We start from the raw sequence: 20,103 nt of genomic DNA on the forward strand, positions 1-20,103 counted from the left end.
TTTTCTGTTTTTTTTTTTCCTCTTTTTTAAAAAGAAGCTCGTGCAGAGTACCATCCACTGGAAAACGATGGTAGGAAAATATATGTAGCATATAAGGCCTCTGGTTTTCGTTAGAATACAAAGAAACCACCTTACTGTTACTGATGAAATTTACCATCCTAAAAAGTAGAAATTACGATCTCCTCAGCTGAAAATGAACGCCCACTGACATTTTGGCAAGCTGTGTTAGAATCATTTTTTACTTTGAAAAAACTTCAAATACCTCCTCTATGATTTTACACTTTCTCACTTTAATACCATGTAATTTAAAATGTATCAAATTAGTACCATGTGATTTTGTACTTTTTTACTTTAGTACCATATGGTTTAAAAATATATCAAGTTAGTACCTTGTGATTTTGCACTTTCTCACTTTAGTACCTTGTGATTTAATATTTCGTTAAATTATATACAAAAAAATTCAGATACCCTATCTAAATTTATCGAATATTCATTTTAGGACGAATTGGTTTTAACTTTGTCATTGATTTAATGAAAAAATACTCCGAAATGGATAATAAAAAGAAAATAATAAAACCACAAGGTGGTAACTTGATACAAAAATAAAACCACAGAGTACTAACTTGATACACTTTAAACCATATGGTACTAGAATGAAAAGTGCGAAATCACGTGATACTAACTTGATATATTTTAAACCACATGATACTGAAGTGAAAAAGTGCGAAACCATGGGGATATTTGGAGTTTTTCCTTTTACTTTTTCCTCTCTATTCATTTTCTTCAGTTCCGAGAAGTAAGCTAGCTCCCTGCTACCCGTTTTATTTTTTTCCTTTTCAAATTTTATTTTAAACAAGCTAAAATAATTTACTTTCCACACTTTCCAAACATTATTTTTCTCTCTCCGAACGAAACGTACTAAAAGTTTGTAGGTTTGCGACCGGCCGAGAAAGCGTTAAAGTCGCCGGTTGACTCTCATCCCTTCCGTAGTCGGCAAATGTAGACCTTTGTTCGCCGAAATCTGACCTTTTCCTTAAGACTCGGCAAATTCCGCTTCTCTCCCCAGCGGCTTGGGCATAAAATTGGCAAACAAAGACAAAGTAAGACAACTAATATATAGCAGATTGAGAGTATATTATTAGCACCCCAAAAAAGAAAAAGAACAGAACAGAACAGAACAAAGAAATAGAACAGAACAGAACAAACTACTCTCCAGACGCGGATAAATCAAACTGCTCAATCTTAGTGCCGTAAGAAATTGGCGATTCTGGCATCGTCGGCAAAGCAGCAAGCTAGAGAAATTTTCAGTAAGAGTGATCTGAATTGCTCTACCATGACAGGCCAATGATCTGTTCAAAACCAATAACATTACAACATAAACAGCTTTCATAATGCTGCTGCTATAATCAACCACACATACGGTACTTGGAATCTCTTATTTGAGGAACAGCCTAGCTCCCGCGGTATGTAGTGAACGAGAAAGGCGAATGCAACAAAGGGACATGGAAGTGCTCCGACTTCTGGTTCTCTTTAACCTCAAAGACAATGCTAACGTAAGGGAAGAAACCAGAAGGCGCATAATTCCCTGTGTCGAAACTTATCCGATAGAAGCCTGGTGTGATATAATTGACAATGCTCATCAAAGGACCACTCCGACCATCGGTGTTTGTATGCGAAGTGCCTATAGTGACCCAGTTGGTAGAATCTCGGTTAGTGAAAGCTGGGTTATTTTGAGCGTTCTTCCACATTTCAAGGTGTACTTCCATGCCGGAGGCTGGAGAACCACGAGCCACATCCAAGACATGGGTTGTGATGGGAGGTCGAGTGCGTGGAACGACACTACCTGTAATTTGAGGGCCTTCTGGTGTAGATTCCTTAGGCACAGCCGAAAGATGTGCATTGATCATTCCTATACGGGCTTTTAAAATACTCAAATTAGCAGATGTTAGGGATAATAGTGACAAGGCAGGAGTAGATGAATTTTCCCGGGAATGCCAAATAAGCAATTGCTGAACTGTGTTGTCTTATTGTTGGATGAATAAAATGTGTACAAGTGAATGCAATATGCGTGTCTCACAGAATGCAGAGTTCAGAGTATGGGAAAAGCCAACATTATGCAATGTAGACTTACCCTTCCTTAAGATCAGTTCTTGCATGTGCACCCATTTCTAATACTTGTTTGTACATATGTTCCCAGATTAGATTGCAATATAACATTATAAACATGGTAGGATGCATGTGCTACTTCATGTTTCCAGGGGATGCATACTCAATTAATTGAGAGGGCATATTTGTGTAATACTGCAAAGAAAAAGATCAGGTAGAAATTGATGGGGGGAAAAAAAGGATGCAGCACTATCTGAATCCATATTACAATATTTTGTGCTAATGGAACAGTAAAAGGTAGCCAGATTAAATTGATCTATACAGATAAGATTAACAATGTTAAAGTGAACCGGGAATCCATATTACAATATTTTGTGATAATGGAACAGTAAAAGGTAGCCAGATTAACTTGATCTATACAGATAAGATTAACAATGTTAAAGTGAACCTAAGATTAATAAAAGCAGCTGCCAGAATTTTTAGGCTTCGGAATGCAAAAATTGTTATGAATGCAACAACAAATTAGAACAAGGAAAATGAGAATGGAGCAACATGAAGTAGAAAGATAACAAAAATATTGCTAACCGACACAACCGACACCTCTAGCATCCATCTCTGTATGTACTTTCACATATGAGCAAATTGAAAAGATCGAGCATGAAGAAATCAGAAGTAGGTAATTAAGGATAAATAATATCTGTATAATGTTTGATAAATACCTGCGGGTTTATTTGATGGACTACTAGGAAGCTCTGTGGAAGCTGAAGGTATTGTTCTGCTCACAGATGCAAAAAGCTTTGCAAGGCGCAATTCAATTACTTTCATCTCCTCCTGTGCTGCTATCTCAAATTCAACGATTGGCCGATTCAGGTAGCGTTTCTAAAACAAGACAATTTCAGTAGATAATATTAATGGAAACATACTCAGCAAATCACATAACATATGGCAGTATGAGAAGGCAGTCATAAGAAAATTCCAATATGTTATTCTATCAAAAATATGCAGCACTTCCAATAGTAGGCGAACAATCTGTTTTCCTAATTTTGAACAAAGCAACAAATAAACTAAGTTCGTATAATATGGACATATGTAGCGCAAAAGTTTAGATGCCATAACTTCGGAAAATAGAAGGACTTTATGTTGATGCTAATGATGCTATATGCAAAAACCTGTTATATGTTTGGATAAATTTACCCAGCTTAATTTTCCATGCAAAGAATAGCTGCCGCCGACAGTATCGTCATTTATTGCTTATAGGTGACTTCAAATTTGACCACATTAGGATATATCCATAATGAATTTGAAACATGAAATTCGAAAACATAACAGAAAACAGTGTTGAAAAATGAATTTAAGTGTGCAAAAGATAACAAATGCTAAGTATAGTCGTCTGAAAACACACGCAGAAGAAAGAACAAATTTTGCATCATACAAAGCGTGCATAGTAATTAGTAAACAAAGTCGTTATCCATGTGAAAGAAACCATAAAAATAAATAAAATAAAGAGAGAAATAACGAAAGAAACAGAGCGTCAACTAGGTTTAGCGTATATATCCCACGAGCATCACTTCACATGCATATGGCCTTCATCAAATTAACAGGTATGGGGCTGAATACTCAAATTAATAACATCACCAACCCCTTGACTGGAAATCTAACACAATGAAGCCTGCTTTAGTTTGCATTGGATTCATAGGAAAGGATTAGGGTTTTGGAGCAACAACATCGACAATCCATTTATCAACCGTATGACACGCATAAAAACCTAAAAAAACAGATAAACAATGAAGAATAGAATTAACACTAATTATACCTTCAATTCAGCTAAAATTTCCGGCGTGCCCCTCCCGGATGCGCATATGAGAAACACAAATCCAAACTTCTCCCTGTATCTCTCGTTCCACTCCACCAATTCCTACCAAAACATCACAAATTGAACACGGAACACAACCTAATCGCTCCAAATTCCCAAAAATCTAAAAGGGAGTGATGCGGCGCACCCGCAGGGCGGAATCCGTTGCAGTCGCTGCAGCCGCGGACTGCTCCTCCTTGCTCCACCTAGTAAATCACCGAATCAAAACCCTAATTCTCGGAGGAACAAGTACGGGAATGGATCAGAAACGACGAGAGAGAGGTCGAGGGGAGGGAGTCGAACTGGGAGATGGAGGGGGAAGAGGCGCCGATCGCTGGGTGGGCGGCGAAGGCCTCGAGCCAGCCATGGACGTCGACCTTTAGGGCAAGGAGTGTCGGATGCATGAGTAGGGAACGAAGACGAAGACGAAGACGAAGACGAAGACGAAGACGACGATGATGAAGAAGGGGGTTGATTGGGGAAGAGGAGGATCGAACCTTGTTGAACCAGATGAGCCTGGCGGTTTGGAGGGCGTGGTCGAGGTCGGGGAAGGGGGAGGACGACACCATCTCCTTGGCGAATCTCTTGCTGCCGCAGCAGCTCAAAAAGTCCTGCTCCGTCCATGCCCGCTGCTCCATCTCTCTCTCTCTCTCTCTCTCTCTTTTTCTCTCTCTCTCTCTCTCTCTCTCACTGTCTCACACACGCAAGTACACAACAACTACACATTTGCATTTGTATTTGCATCAAGCGTCAATCGGATCCAGCAGGCCTAAGTCCGAGCTGGAACATAGTTTTACAGCCCATAACTTTTCCGCCAGAATTTTGGCCTACGGGCCAAAACCATCCCAATTTGCGCCGACTCCCGGGGATGCTTGCCACGTGGAAAGGCCGCGCGTTAGGACCCTCCGCATGTCCGACGTCTGTCTGCTGACGTGGCATCACGCACTCTCTAGTTAAATGCACATAGAGGAGTTGGGAGTGCACACTTATATTTTGCATACTGATAATAAAAACAATAATTATACTGCATGCTATAGTAGCCTCGTAGCCATGCACTCGGCGACGGAGAAGGCGAAGGACATGACCAGCGCGGCCAAGGAGAAGGTGAAGGAGTACTCGGGAAAGACGGAGGCGAAGGCGGAGGAGGCGACGGCGAGAACCAAAGAAGAGAAGGAGATGGCGCGCGAGAAGGAGAAGGCGCGGGAGAAGGAGGCGAAGGCGGAGCTCCACCGGGAGAAGGCGGAGCACCGCGCAGAGTCCGCAGAGCACCGCCTGCCCCTAAGCGGGCCCCACCGCCACTCGCCGGTCGGGACCGGCTCTGCTGCCGACCCTACGTACCCGACGACCGGCACCCGGCCTGCCTCGGAGAAGAATCTGTAGATCGTCAATGGTCGTGCCTGTTAGCTAGGTTCTTTCTGGGTGGACCTGTGGATATGCATCATGTATCATGTGTATATATTTTCTCTTGATCAGAGCTGTGGCCTTTGTGTTTGCAGTCTTATGTACTACTGATGCTTTCATGGAGAAATAAATAATAGCGGTAGCTTCGATCAGTATCCTATCATCATGTGCATTAATAATTAATACAGTTGCTAATTAATTAGTGTGCGCTAGCTCAGAGAAATCCCATACGCTTACATATATGCTCGAGCTAAAAAGAATTGAGAACTTTCCTAAAAAAAAAAAAATTGAGAAGGTAAGAAATATATAGAGAGAGAGAGAGAGCAAAATAGCATCTCACATATAAATGAGAAGTAATTAGATTAATTTCGAACTCAAAATTTTAAATATTAATTATTAAATGATATAAAATGAGAAGTAATTAGATGTCGAACTCAAAATTTCGATTATTAATTATTAAATGATATAAGCGAGAAGTAATTAGATTTTAAATTTAAAATTTTTGATTATTAATTATTAAATTTTAAACAAATTCGTAAATCGGTGAAAATATCCGTGATTCACACTTATTTTTTTGTTTTATTTTAATTTTGTAAAGATGGATGAATGGATCTCATAAAAAGTATTTAAATTATTAATTAAGAATAGATTTAGACAACGCAATATCAAATCAGCTTTAGGAATAAGTGGCAACAACGAAGGCCCAAAAAAGCCCATGAAGAAAGCCCCAGTCCCAGTACGACGGCCTCGAATTGATTTGCGTATAAATATACACGCACCAACACGTTACTTCGTAGTTTCTACGCGCACATTTCTTAGTCACGTGCGCCGCTATACGAAGTCTCGTTAGCACGTGCGCTGTCCTGAGAATCGTCGGGGTCCCATTTGTAAAAACAAAAAAAAATAATAGAGAGAAAGGGGAAGAGAAAAAAAAAAGAAAAAAGAAAAAAGAAAAAGGGCGTCCAACGAGCGAAGCGAAAGAGCCCGGACCCTCCCACCAAAACGACCATCCCGATCTCGCTCCTCTACTCCTCCAACGAGGCTTCGAAACCCTAGCTCTCATTTAGGAAATCCTTGATCTCACAGATCCAAGAGGGCGATCCGAAGAGTCGTCTTCGAGATGCCTGTAGCGGCATCGGCGATATACTTCTTGAATCTCCGAGGCGACGTCCTCATCAATCGCCTCTACCGCGACGATGTCGGGTAAGATCGGTTCTTGATCTATTTAGGGTATTAATTTTGTAAAATCTCCCTTGATCCGATCTACTGATGACGACAACGATTTATACTCAAATTTATCGTAGATTTTTATGCTAGACGGTTAGATTCAAGGTGTAGGAATTGGTGATTGTTTGTTGATCTCTTGGTAGAATTTGAAAAGAATGCGTGTATGCTGTTAGATCTAAGTCAAAAATCTGTTTCCTGAGGTTCACATTACCAGATTTGCTCCTGTTTATACCGTTCTTAATTCATTTGAGCTCTCAACTAGAAATTTCAGCTAACTCCTTAATTTCGTAATACTCTCTATTTTACCGTATCTGATGTTTTCGTTCTGTGTCCGGCTTGGCTAGTTTTAGACGTGGGCTGGTTGCCTTCATTTTGGTTTAATTCCTCAAGAAACTTCCCCTTTCTTTGATTTGTATCAAAGAATTTGATCCTGATTCTTTGAGCATTTTATTGTTGTCTGAATCAGTTTGTGTTGCATGAAAATGTAGATACTAAACTCACGTATTCAGATCTTTTTGATTTCGTACTTGGTTTATTTTCTATCTGGATGTCCTTAACATGCTTCACAATTCATATTTGTCTGTTATTGGTAATTCTCAGTTCCTGTAGCCCTGTTATGCTTCGACAATTCATATTTGTCAAGAGAAGTGATTATTTCACTCTATTTAAATGTATGAAATACTTCTCCCTGTGGCACATCTTTTTCTTCTTCTCTTTTTTTGACATTACAACTGTGACTTGAGATATTCATGTAGATATCGCATGCTATTTACAATGTTATGTAGATATGGAGTTATATTACATACTAAGGTTTTGAGAATTTAAAGGCAGGGGCTAGTGGCTGCAGATATAATACCCATTTAGTTGCTGGATTTGTAGAAACTTCTAATCTTTCTTGATTGAAGCTGATTTTGCAAGTATTTTGGCTTTTAAGAATGAAATCCATGTTCAGGTTTTATCATTGTACATCTCAAAGACATTATGTATCTTTGCATGTTAACAACATGCCATGTCAAACTATTTTCTGCTGCGAGGATTAAATTATTATGTTACAGATAGGCTGCTACAATTTCTTGCTAATTTCATCTTTATTCTTTGTGACTTTTAGAGGAAATATGGTGGATGCATTCAGAATGCATATAATGCAGACAAAAGAACTTGGTACATGTCCAGTCCGGCAGATAGGAGGTTGTTCCTTCCTGTACATGCGAATTAGCAATGTGTATATTGTGATTGTTGTTAGTAGCAATGCGAATGTTGCGTGTGCTTTCAAGTTTGTTGTTGAGGTATGTAGCTTTTGTTAATAATTCAAATTTCTCTTTTTTTCAGATAGGCCTTAATGAGTTCTTAGAATTGAAAACACATTTGATAACTTGCAGCCTAGTATACCCGAGTATTAAGCAATTGCAGTTTTCTTGTTTCATGAACAATGATATCTCCATCTTTCATTTCTTATAGTCCCTTTGTTCTGCCATGGAGGATAAATTTAATGGGTGTAATATTCTCTTTTTAAAAAAGCAAACAGTGCACAAAGATAATCTAAATTTTTCTCGAGGTCATCAATTTAACAATCTGCATTAGAAGATTGCAAAAATAGATAGCGGACTCGTTTCTGTTGTTCTGTGAAAATAATTATGAATCCATTCATCATTTCAAATCACGAAGATCTGATGCTTTCTTGATCTGTCATTTGATCTATTACAAACATTTGATGCCCTTGACGATCTGTTATCTGATTATAGAGAATCTGTTACCTTTGCACATTTGGTGAGTTAGTCAAAGTTTTTATTAGTTTTCTCATAGAGATGAAATGGACTCAGAACCATCAATAAACTTGGTAATTTTTTCTTTTGAATGCTTAAGCTGACTAGTATTTGTCAGCTTCATTTTAAAAGATTTTGATCTAAGATAGTAAATCCGAAGTTACTGTTGAGATATAGTATACATCTTTTGAGTGCTGTAATCTGAACTATCTCCTATGTTTTTTTCTGAGCTGTAGTCTAAAACTATGTTCTATGTTCTTTCCCAGTGCTCAATACTGAAATCTCTTTGGTGTGCCAGGCTGTTTCTCTATTTAAGTCATACTTTGGTGGGGCTTTTGATGAAGACGCCATTAGGAATAATTTTGTTCTAATTTATGAGCTTCTTGATGGTATGTATTTGACTCATAAATTTTAGACCATTTATTCTTCTTTCCTTTGCTGCTGATGTGGGTCTTTGAAATTTTGTTTGGTAACTAATTATTTACTTGTTCAGTAACTTGAGCTGTTAAATCTATTGGTATTTATATGTTTCGAAGTGTTGATTGTGTCTATAAGTCATTTATCCATTTCTGGCAAATTTGCTTATCAAGGATACTTTAGAACTAAGGCTCAAAAATTTTTGGTTCTGTTTATTTCCTTGAATTTACTTTCTTACTTTGTTATTTTATGCCAATTCCCGATAATTGTACTATTGATCTCATTTGAAGTTTGCATCTCTAATGTATGGCTTCAGACAGAGGTTGTGTTGATTAAATTTCGAAAGCTTTCTATTTTCATCCCTTTTTTTCGTGTGTTGATTAAGTTTGCTTAACCTTGCCATGCCAGCTTGTCATACTTAAGCGTCTTCATTTCTATTTTTGAAGAATAAATGTGTCTCAGACATTTCAAATCTATTAACATGCTAACTTCCTTCTTAATATGCAGAGATTATGGATTTTGGGTACCCTCAAAATCTTTCGCCTGAAATCTTAAAACTCTACATCACTCAGGAAGGTGTTAGGTCACCATTTTCCTCCAAGGTCAGATGGTTAAATGATTAAGATTTTGTAAATTGGAAGTGAAGATTGATTTTCACTGTGCAAACCTTATCATCAAAACTCTCTTTTATTAGTTGGTTCTTTGTAGTTAAAGCATCTAAATTCTTTTTATAAGTATTGACTATTTTTTTTCCTGTAATTTGTAGCCCTCTGAAAGGCCTGTTCCAAATGCTACTCTACAAGTCACTGGTGCTGTTGGTTGGAGGCGAGAGGGTCTTGTCTATAAGAAAAATGAGGTGATGTTTTTTTTTTTTTTTTCCTTTTTGTGGTTTATTATGATAGGTGACAACTAATGGTAGCATTTTGCAGGTTTTCTTAGACATAGTCGAAAGCGTAAATCTCCTTATGTCCTCTAAAGGTATTTTGTTGACGTGTTTGGAGTTACTTTATTATGATATATGAGCATCTTGCAATTTACTGTTTCTAAGAATCTGATAAGTCTTTGCTACTTTTTTCTTTTTATTTTTTTGTTTTTTACTTTTATGCAGGGAGTGTTCTACGATGTGATGTGACGGGAAAAATTCTTATGAAGTGCTTCCTTTCTGGGATGCCTGATCTTAAGTTAGGTTTAAATGATAAAATAGGTCTTGAAAAAGAATCCCAGATGAAGTCCAGGCCAACAAAAAGGTCCTATTTCTTTCATGTCTTTATTGCGTAAACTTTGTTAAGTTCATTCATATATTCAGTATTATACCCCTTTTAGTTCTTCAACAGCCGAAGCTCTAGTTTTGTTTTCTTGCTTGGGGGCATCCTGGACAGTTTTTGGAAGGACCTTTTGTTGGCCCTCATCTTTTCAAATCCATTTTTAAAGAGATAAAAGAATAACAAAATTTGAAAAAGGAAAGCAATTGCTAGTTCAAAGTGTGTCTTGTCTGGGCTTTCTAGTTTAATTAGAGCATTATGGTGTTGTCTTGCAGTCTAGCTTGTGAGATTCTTGCTTTCTGTTTGCATGTTAAGGACAGTTAACATGCTCTGAATTACTTTGAAATATTGTAGCACTTTATCTATAGTACTAATGAATCTGACAATTTTGTTTGTTTTTTCAGCGGAAAAANGTGTGTCTTGTCTGGGCTTTCTAGTTTAATTAGAGCATTATGGTGTTGTCTTGCAGTCTAGCTTGTGAGATTCTTGCTTTCTGTTTGCATGTTAAGGACAGTTAACATGCTCTGAATTACTTTGAAATATTGTAGCACTTTATCTATAGTACTAATGAATCTGACAATTTTGTTTGTTTTTTCAGCGGAAAAACTATAGAACTTGATGATGTCACTTTTCACCAATGTGTAAATCTGACAAGGTTCAACTCTGAAAAGACAGTCAGTTTTGTGCCCCCCGATGGTGAATTTGAACTGATGAAGTACACCCTCTGCTCTTTTTCAAGTTCTTTGCTTTTCTATTTTCTGGTTCAGTTACGAAATAGTTGGATGCCAAACTTCCTTTTTTCTGCAAATGAAATAAGTTAGCGTTTCTCTTATATCAACAAGTTACAGTGTTTTTTTGGCATCAGAAGGCCTATTGTTTTTAATGGGAAGGCTCTCATACCACTTCATATTGAAATCAAATGTCTTGTAGATAGTCGGTTGGTACTGTAATTTAAAATGTTGGATGGCAAGTCGGATGATCAAATGTGAAATATTAAAATGTAGAAACATCAAAAGCAATAGTTGTAAACTGTAAACTTTCCAAACTAGGTGAAACACATGGTGTTTTATTTTTAGGGTTAGTTTGTGTGTTTCTGTCATGTTTCCATAGTTTGATGCTGTAAATGATATAGATTACGGTGAAAATTTAATGTCATGATCATTTCATAGCTTATTTCCATTCTTATTGATGTCTAATACTTATTTGGCAAGGGAGTAGAGCAAGAATTCTAGAAGGATGAAGTGTTCTTTTGTGAACTGGCACCAATCGATGTCGGAGAAGTTTCTATTTTCTCCATTTGTAGGCTATTATAGATCTGATTATTGTCCTCTATTTACCAAAGGGCAACAGAAGCAATAACAACATATCTTACAATCTATCTGGATTGTTGTTTAGCACCCCACCAATATAATGTTGAGGATACTGAGATGGATGATAGTTGTTATTACAAAGGAGAAAATAAGTGGCTACTGTATTCATTCTAATTTGGAATCAGGATGAGCTATCATGTAAGACTTGACTCCGCCATTTCCTGTAGCAAATTTCATTGCTTGTGCAGACTTTGTTCTAAAACTAGATTAAATCTTGTGGGAAGCAATGGTAAAAGCACAATTTCTTTGCGAAATAAATTTGTGCGGAAAGACAAGTGTGAACCTTGATGTTTAAAACATTGTTTCATTCTCCTCTAGTATCTATGAATATGTCCGGTGGATAAGGGTATAAAATAACACTCAATGAATGTGATTTTATAGGTATCGCATCACTGAGGGTGTAAACCTTCCATTTAGGGTGTTGCCAACAATCAAGGAATTGGGAAGAACACGAATGGAAGTTAATGTTAAGGTTCGTGAATAACAATTTGAAGGGTACTAACTTATCTCTGAATATGTAAATGTTCTAATTCCTATTCCACAGGTGAAGAGTGTCTTTGGCGCTAAAATGTTTGCACTTGGTGTCGTGGTTAAAGTTCCGGTTCCTAAGCAAACTGCTAAGACAAGTTTCCAAGTAACATCTGGTAGAGCCAAATATAATGCATCTATTGATTCCATAGTCTGGAAGTAAGTACTTCAATTTTAGTTCTACTTGTATTGTCATTTTCTTATCTTTGCGTTTCAGTTATTTAATTTTGCAAGTAGTACTGAATAATTCATACAGCGAAGAGCCGATGACTAGTGTTTATGGATTCAGACTTGTGACTTAAATATAAGAACTTATCACGTTGATCTGAGATGTACTTTTCAGAGTGGACAAATCAAGTTGTTGTATATACCTTATCAATTATCATAAACCTCTATTTGTGGCTATTGCTCACAATATTTCTGATCGTGCCTTTCAAAAATTTCTTTGCTTACCTTTGTAACTTAGAGAATATGTGAACTCCAAAGTTAACAGAGTTAACAAAATTGCAGGATAAGAAAGTTTCCAGGACAGACTGAGTCAACAATGAGTGCGGAAATTGAATTGATCTCTACCATGGGTGAAAAGAAGTCCTGGACCCGGCCACCAATACAAATGGAATTTCAGGTTTCTTAAATTATTTGGAACTGTTTTTACTACAGCTTTTCTTTTTTGAGGGTTATCAATTGATGTGTTTAGTAGCATAGCCTCTTTTTATTTTCAAGAAGAAGGCACAGAGCAGACCGGCAAAATTGTACTACTATATTTTTGTTCCATGTTGGTTTTTCTTTGCAAATTCACTTCTCAAGAAACTAACAAATCTGGATAGAATTTTCTTGCCAAACAGAAATTAATCAAACTTTCTCTTGATATGGACATCCCGTGCAGATTTGAAAGTGTTCTTATGAGTAATTTCCTTATAAATGGGGCCTAGCTGGGTGGGTCTATGAGGATTTCTTATAAAGAAACCTATTTACCTGCATATGTTCATTTGTGTGATCTTTACCTCTAAGCTATGCTGCTTTTTTCATATCGCTTGAGGCAATTGAGCTCCTTTAATGTTCCTTTTTTTTTTTGTTTATTGCTGCACAGTGTAAACATGCATCATGCTTCATTCCTTGCATCTTTTTTTTTATTTGTCTAAACAAGGATCCCTCATTAATTATATGATTTTGCAGGTCCCAATGTTCACCGCATCAGGTTTACGTGTCAGATTTCTGAAGGTAAGCTATGAAACTAAAGGCAGCAGCTCTCCCTGCTTGTTTGTATGCTATTGAAATCTATTTATTGCTTAATTTTCTAAAATCTCTCTTTCTAGGTATGGGAGAAGAGTGGGTATAACACTGTTGAGTGGGTTCGCTATATCACAAAAGCAGGATCATATGAAATCAGATGTTGAGGGAGTACGAATGTTTTGACTCTTCCTCATGTAGAAAAATCGAGGGATCACCTTCATGTTTAACTTTTATATTATGCTGCGTAGTTTCCTGTATTATTTTAAGAAATCAGTTCATCTCATAATTTCTCTTTTGTTGCTCTTTCTTACTTTATGTAGTGGAAGGTATCGTATGTAGATGCGACGGCATATCTTGTTAGTTGATTATTATTTGATTCTTCCTTTTGTGACGACTTTGATTATTGTATGATATTCTTTTGCCGCTTGCATTTTCTGAACGATCTGAACACGTGTTCTTTAATTTCTGTGATTTCATAGTATGAAGTTAGTTAAGTTAATTTTTCAAGAACTGCTTTCTAATAGTATTTCACTTGCTTTCTGCTGTTAGCTAAGGGTTCTTTCGGCATGCATTCCCTCTACAAATGTGCAACATTACGCATGTACACTGCGAGGGTGGGTATCTGCATGCATGACCCCTGGAAACCATAATTATTTGCGTTCGGGGCCCTTGGTTGTGTAGGTAGTTATGAATTAGTCACTTGTCACAAGATTTTCTTTCTTGTTGCTGTTGAGAGCTAAAGTCGATGGGGTTCGTGTTGCTACCAGAATATGCGCACCTTGCAGTGTAGTCTTTGTATTTGTGTGAAGCAGCAATGGGTTGGTTATCACCCGTGGCAGTTGTGTGTTGGGTGAATATTTCTATCGAACTGATCTTTTCAATTTCATTGTACACGAATCATAAAACATAAACAGGGAAATCCGATGGTGGAAAGAGGTGCATTCTAGGTGACCGGTACAAAATGATTTTTTTTTTTCTTTATTATTATGTATTTTTGTCCGTTTGATAGCTTTCATATTTTGAAATAGCAAAATGCTTAGGGGCGGGAAGTGCTGACCCACACGTGGAATCCGCCAGTAAAATTAGCAAGATTATTATTGCTATATGTCTTTTATAATGATGTATATATATATATGCTTGTGTATTACTGTAAGTGTTGACAATTTATGTAATATTTTGGTACGTATATGTGCATCAGTTATAATAAATTATAAGCCTTTACATTATGGATGTTGGTTCAACTCTTTTATTTTCGGTTCACCAACAATGTATGGACGATGTTGCGGCTTAGAAAAGATGCACTTTCATTAGGGCTTTCACCGCACCACACGCCTAACTTAAAAAACTTTTATTGATGAAAGTCGAATTAAGTTTTCCAACATTATATCAACTCCGTCAGATATCAACTCCCGCATCTTCCTGAGTTGGGAGCTACTTTTCCTTCCTCCTTTTGGTCCGACTTGAGGGCGCACCTGCAACAATTCTCTCGTTTTTTTGTCAAATGCTAACTAATAAATTATAAACATCTACTCAATTGATTTTAATTCTGAATAAAAAGCAAAAAGAAAAATCTCTCTACGGTGGAAATTCAAACCTCGATCGGCCCATTGAATCTCTCCCTGGGGATTTTGCTATATAGCTTGCGAATTAACAATCGCCAATTAATCAAAAAGGGAAATCTACATGCAGTTAGACCCACATGGTAAAGATCTTCAAACCCGGCACCTTTATTTTCGGTACTTATACTTACTGCTAATGGACCATTTCAAATTTACTCCCCATCTCATTCCAGTACACGAGAAACGGTCCAATTAGTGCCTCTTGGGATTCACTTGTGTACGTACGAACTTCTCCACAGCAAGTGAACAACCTTCAACAAATCGCACCAACCCTTTTCACCACCCCCCCCAAAAAAACCACAGGCCTCTTGTATCCTAAATGGATAGGAGGATCGAAGCACACTACTACTGCGCTAGCTCCATGTATTATTGCTTCAGCAACCCACATTATTCCGGGTTTCATTTGATGTCCTAAAAAAGCCGTTCCTTCCGTGGGGAGGGGGGGTGCTTAATTAATTTTCTCCTCCCCCTCTGGGGAAATTAAAGAGTTTTTGGTTAACATGGGTGAAGGCGAGAAGAAAGAGGTTGTGGTGGAGAAGAAGAAAGAAGAGGTGATCACGATTGTTTATAGGCTTCACATCCATTGCGACGAATGCGCCCGCGTAGTCGAGAGACACATCACACAACACGAAGGTGATGCGCACGCAACTTGGCTTAATTACCTTGTATATATATATATATGCTTAATTCCTAGCTAATCAGTTCTAACTGGCTAGGCGGTGCTGCCGCTATTGATGTTTAAGTTTAGTTGCCTTATATATGCATGGTATTTTTCTAATCATTGATGGTTTGTAGGGGATGTATTGATTGAGTTTAGGAATTTCGTTATAAATTTGACAGGGGTCCGCAAGGTTGAAATCGACTCCGCGAAAGGACTAGTAACAGTTAGGGGTGTGGGCATTGATGTGACGAAGTTAAAGGAGCGAATCGAGAGGAAGACCAGAAAGAAGATCGAGCTTCTATCACCCCTGCCAAAGAAAGAAGAGAAGAAAGAAGAGAAGAAAGTCGAAAAGAAAGAAGAGAAGAAAGTGGTAGGAGTCCCGGCCGTCTGAACCAGAAATAATCTCGATCTAGCTCCTTCGCTACTGCTTTCAAGGACAACTCATCAAATTAATTGCTCTTTTTGTGCTGCATGACTAAGAATCGTGATTTGTTTATGTTTTAAACCTTTCAGGAGATCAAGACCATAAATGTGAGGGTTTACATGCACTGCGGACGATGCGAGTCCTTCATCAAAGAGCAGCTACTAAAGCACAAAGGCATGAAATCAGTCAAACATTTCATGATCATCATTATTTTTCGACATAACATGATCTTCCTATTTGATCTAACTTTGATTAGCTCGTAATGCGACAGATATTTACACCGTTAAGACTAACCGGGAAAAGCATATTTGTACTATCACGGGCGTAATAGAGGAGAAGAAATTGATCGAGTACATTCGGGCGACAACTCGCAAGCACGGGGAGATTATAAAGGAAGAGAAGAAGGTGGTGAAGGAAGAGGAGAAAGTAAAAGTGGAAGCGAAGGTCGGGAAAGACGGAGTGAAAGTAGAAATCACCGAGAAGAAAGAGAAAGAGGAAATCAAGAGCAAAGATGTAGTTGTGCCTTACTTCATTCCCTGCACACATCCAACCTTTATGAACTTCTCACATCCAGATTTCTTCAATCACAAATACCCTCCCTTTCACTATGTCGACTACTCACATCTGGACATAAAAAGCTACCAATATCCTCCATTCGTACACTGCTCACATCCACCTGAGTGTTTTAGTGAAGAGAATCCATACGCTTGTTCTGTGATGTAGAAGGAATTAAGTAAATGGATACTGTGAGGAATTAATGACATTTGTAGTACCTGATAAGGATATTTTCTAGTTCATATTCTATTATCTGTTTCATGCATGTTTATCACTGTATAATTGTTGTTGATATATAGATGGTCGGTTTGTTATAACCAGCCTTAATTTTCTCCCTATTTTCTTGTGATCAGTAAACTTAATTACCTCCTAATCAAGATAACAGATTTCCGCTTATGGTTAAAAATGATCATGTAAGAAAAAGAGTAGAATTAAATGGCAGAAATAGATACTTTGATAATAAAACGATGAAGCTAACTCACTGCAATTAGACAGTCTCTTACCCATAAGGATGTGCAAAAATGGCTAAAATTTATTGATGTCTGAGAGATAATTTCGACGAAAATTAAGGAAAAGATATGCCATAAAGTGTTGGTAGGGGATCAGAAACCAATTAATGCTAACTGTTAATCATAGTAACCAACATCAAGATGACATAAAGTTGGCAATACGTATGAAGTATTGTAAATACAAGGCTAGAAGAAACAAGTATCCTATCATAGATTTGAACAACTAAAATTCTCACTGTTTAGCTTCATGCATGCTTCGTTACTCTATGATCTATATCATTCCAAACAGACAAAACGTTTAGCACAACAAATTAATGCAATTAAGATCAGTGCTCACACATATGTTCTTGTTTGATCACCTAGAAAGGAGACCATTGCCGAAATTACGTACAATAAACTATAGCAATATGTTTACCATCATTATGCACAGCTACATCTAGATGAATATCATCTACTATTTAAATACTTAAACCATACATAGAATAAGGGTACATATATTACTGCAAAGCATTATAATGAAAAACGCAATTTATGGAAATATTTCGCTAAATAGCATAAGAATTTCAAGGCATAATATAGAGGAAGAAAAGTGTTTCACTTATGCAAGTTATAATACTGAAGAATTTCACTAATGAGTGACAAAACAAAGCAACATTGCTTATTACACTCTTTCATCATTCAGACAAAACTCACTAAAAGATATTTCAATGGCACGTTAATCCAAAAAAGAAAAGATACATATTAGTATGATGACAAATTGACAATATCATCATTGGCATTCTCAAAGCCAGTTTTTCAGATACCAATCTCCATAGAGCATGACAAAAACTTCTATATATTACATTCATGAAAGTTTTCAAGTGATCAACCGACACATCATTCGGCCAACACTACAGTTTGAAGCAAAATATTCATTTGGAAAGTCAAGAAGGAAAGCAAGGTGTGAAATTCTTAATATTGGGCAGATATTTTTTGAGTAATTTATTCTCATCCAACCAAATAGCAGCTCTAAGCATTCATAAGAGCAACTCTAAACATTCATAGGCATAAAAAGCAATGAATGAAACTCTTACTATTGGGAAGATAATTTTTTGAGTTAATGCTCCTCCAACCAAAGGGCAGCTCTAAACATTCATAAGAGCAACTCTAAACATTCATAGGCATAAAAGACTTAGTTGATCAAGGGGGCAAAGTGCAATTTTCGGTAGGCAATACATGGCTTAAAAGTTTTACTATGCAAAATGAAACACCACTAGAGGATCTGATTTCTAGTGCTTTTTATGGCACCAAATATATAAGGGAAAACTTCAAAAACCCCCTCTGTGGTTTCGTAGTTTCTCACTTTGCCCCCCTGTGGTTTAAAGTGTATCAATTTGCCCCCTGTGGTTTCGTTTTTATCTTTTCGGTAGCTTTTTCGTTAATATTTCATTAAATTATATACAAAAAACTTCAGATATCCATCTAGATTTATCAAATATTCACTTTAGTACCCTTTAATTTTAACTTTATTACTGATTTAAGGAAAAAAAATAATGAAATTGATAAGAAAAAGAGAAAAACAAAACCACAGGAGGGCAAATTGATACATTTTAAACCACAGGGGGGCAAAGTGAGAAACTACAAAACCACAGTGGGGGTTTTCGAAGTTTTCCCAATATATAATTAAGTTAGTTAAAATGTATTACTTAACAATCAATGTTGCATACTTGGAGCCACACATACACGCGCACACATGTACTTGCACATGCACATGCACATGCATACACAAACAAGTGGACAAAGATGTTTAGACATGTATATATACGTTATCTACCTGTATATAATCTGTTCATATATAATCCTAACACTCATACATCATTATAAGAAGCAAAAAAAATTGGAATTCTAAACTTTCATCAGTCCAATACACTAGTTAATATAGTTATGCTGGCTTGTTGATGATCGAATCTTCCAAACAGAAAACAAAATATAATGCTTATGAATTCTTAGGATGATTTTCCTCTCAAAAAAAAATTCTTAGGATGATTTCTCAAATATTTACTTGCCACACTCCATTAACAAGTTGAATGTCATTGGAACATGCTTACTTCATTTGTTATGCACAATTAAAGGAGGTTTTATTATCAACTCATACTATCCTCATGATAATTCATAAATTTGACCATGTAGGTCGTGGTGTAGATCACAATGAAATAAAAAAGAAGGCCAATGAAAAGATCAGTCAAGTCTTTTGATTAGCTCTCAACTTAACACATCCCTCTGCCTTTGTATCAGATTGTTGCCAAAGAAAAGTTAGATGAGATAAGAACTTGTATTTAGGACTTCAGAATAATTAATAGCAAGTTTTATTAATTCGTCCGCAATTTGCTATCAAATTATTCTAATGTCCCCACTATCATCCTATGAGATCGTGGATGGAATCCCCCAGGCCATAATCATTTAAGAGACCAAATTCAAAGATTATATTCTTATAGGTCAAATCCTCATCTAGATCATATGGTCTTAATTACCTAATCGGTCATTTGCATGATATCCACTGTGAATGTCTGGCACAATGTTAAGACTATTCCTAAACTATTTTTATCAGGTCACTTTAGGTATAACTGGTTTAAGCTCATGCAACTTAAGAAGCAAGAGTCTTTGAAATTGACAAAAGCAAAAGGTCGTAATGAAGGATAAAATGATTGATAAGAATTAATTTTTAATAATTAATCAAGTGGACCAAATTAAGCATCTTGGCAATATAAACTTGATGTATGTACTACAGGAATCAAGATAGATCATGCAAGCAAGGCAGGTAATGAACACATATTGATGAGATTGGCTAAGTGCTAAAACCTAATGGATAACGAAGTGAATGAGGTGATGCACAACTAGCTAGGCCTTACATGCTTGGCAACAAAGGATCTAACGCCTCATCTTTTTAGCTCGGATCAATGAGGAAAGAAATTTTAAAAAACAAACTTTTACTATATTGTGGTAGGGAGCTAAAAATCTTTTATTTGCAGACAACGAAAGACACCAATGCAAGGTGCAATTGATTATGGTAATAAAAGTTCATAATGGTAAGTTTCAACTAAAATCATCTAAAATGCAATATCATCTTTCTTAATAACATAACTTAGGAGCAATTTTTGTTCTCGATAAGACAAAGTTATAAGTCATTACTAAGGGTT

General features: G+C 36.8%; 4 protein-coding genes across 4 annotated transcripts; 3 read left to right on the forward strand and 1 right to left on the reverse strand.

The window, feature by feature from the left end:
* LOC109708024 (uric acid degradation bifunctional protein TTL) lies at nucleotides 1,199-4,647 on the reverse strand. The gene is made up of 6 exons (XM_020229592.1): nucleotides 4,456-4,647; nucleotides 4,262-4,335; nucleotides 4,107-4,164; nucleotides 3,920-4,021; nucleotides 2,826-2,985; nucleotides 1,199-1,918 (listed from the first exon to the last, which is right to left on the reverse strand). Exons 1-6 carry the CDS (start codon nucleotides 4,594-4,596, stop codon nucleotides 1,452-1,454), a joined length of 1,002 nt encoding a protein of 333 aa, XP_020085181.1. The 5' UTR covers nucleotides 4,597-4,647; the 3' UTR covers nucleotides 1,199-1,451.
* On the forward strand, nucleotides 5,009-5,395 carry LOC109707120 (late embryogenesis abundant protein 18-like). The gene has a single exon (XM_020228213.1). The coding sequence runs from the start codon at nucleotides 5,009-5,011 to the stop codon at nucleotides 5,336-5,338; it is 330 nt and encodes a 109-aa protein (XP_020083802.1). The 3' UTR covers nucleotides 5,339-5,395.
* On the forward strand, nucleotides 6,273-13,603 carry LOC109707924 (AP-2 complex subunit mu). The gene is made up of 13 exons (XM_020229463.1): nucleotides 6,273-6,562; nucleotides 7,695-7,872; nucleotides 8,648-8,738; nucleotides 9,274-9,368; nucleotides 9,533-9,622; nucleotides 9,696-9,744; nucleotides 9,875-10,013; nucleotides 10,627-10,743; nucleotides 11,780-11,870; nucleotides 11,943-12,085; nucleotides 12,437-12,551; nucleotides 13,103-13,147; nucleotides 13,243-13,603. Exons 1-13 carry the CDS (start codon nucleotides 6,480-6,482, stop codon nucleotides 13,321-13,323), a joined length of 1,317 nt encoding a protein of 438 aa, XP_020085052.1. The 5' UTR covers nucleotides 6,273-6,479; the 3' UTR covers nucleotides 13,324-13,603.
* On the forward strand, nucleotides 15,031-16,732 carry LOC109707925 (heavy metal-associated isoprenylated plant protein 4-like). The gene is made up of 4 exons (XM_020229464.1): nucleotides 15,031-15,411; nucleotides 15,619-15,809; nucleotides 15,953-16,037; nucleotides 16,135-16,732. The coding sequence occupies exons 1-4, from the start codon at nucleotides 15,279-15,281 to the stop codon at nucleotides 16,584-16,586; spliced, it is 861 nt and encodes a 286-aa protein (XP_020085053.1). The 5' UTR covers nucleotides 15,031-15,278; the 3' UTR covers nucleotides 16,587-16,732.

The sequence above is a fragment of the Ananas comosus genome, linkage group 3, assembly GCF_001540865.1.
Source record: "Ananas comosus cultivar F153 linkage group 3, ASM154086v1, whole genome shotgun sequence".
NCBI lineage: Eukaryota > Viridiplantae > Streptophyta > Magnoliopsida > Poales > Bromeliaceae > Ananas > Ananas comosus.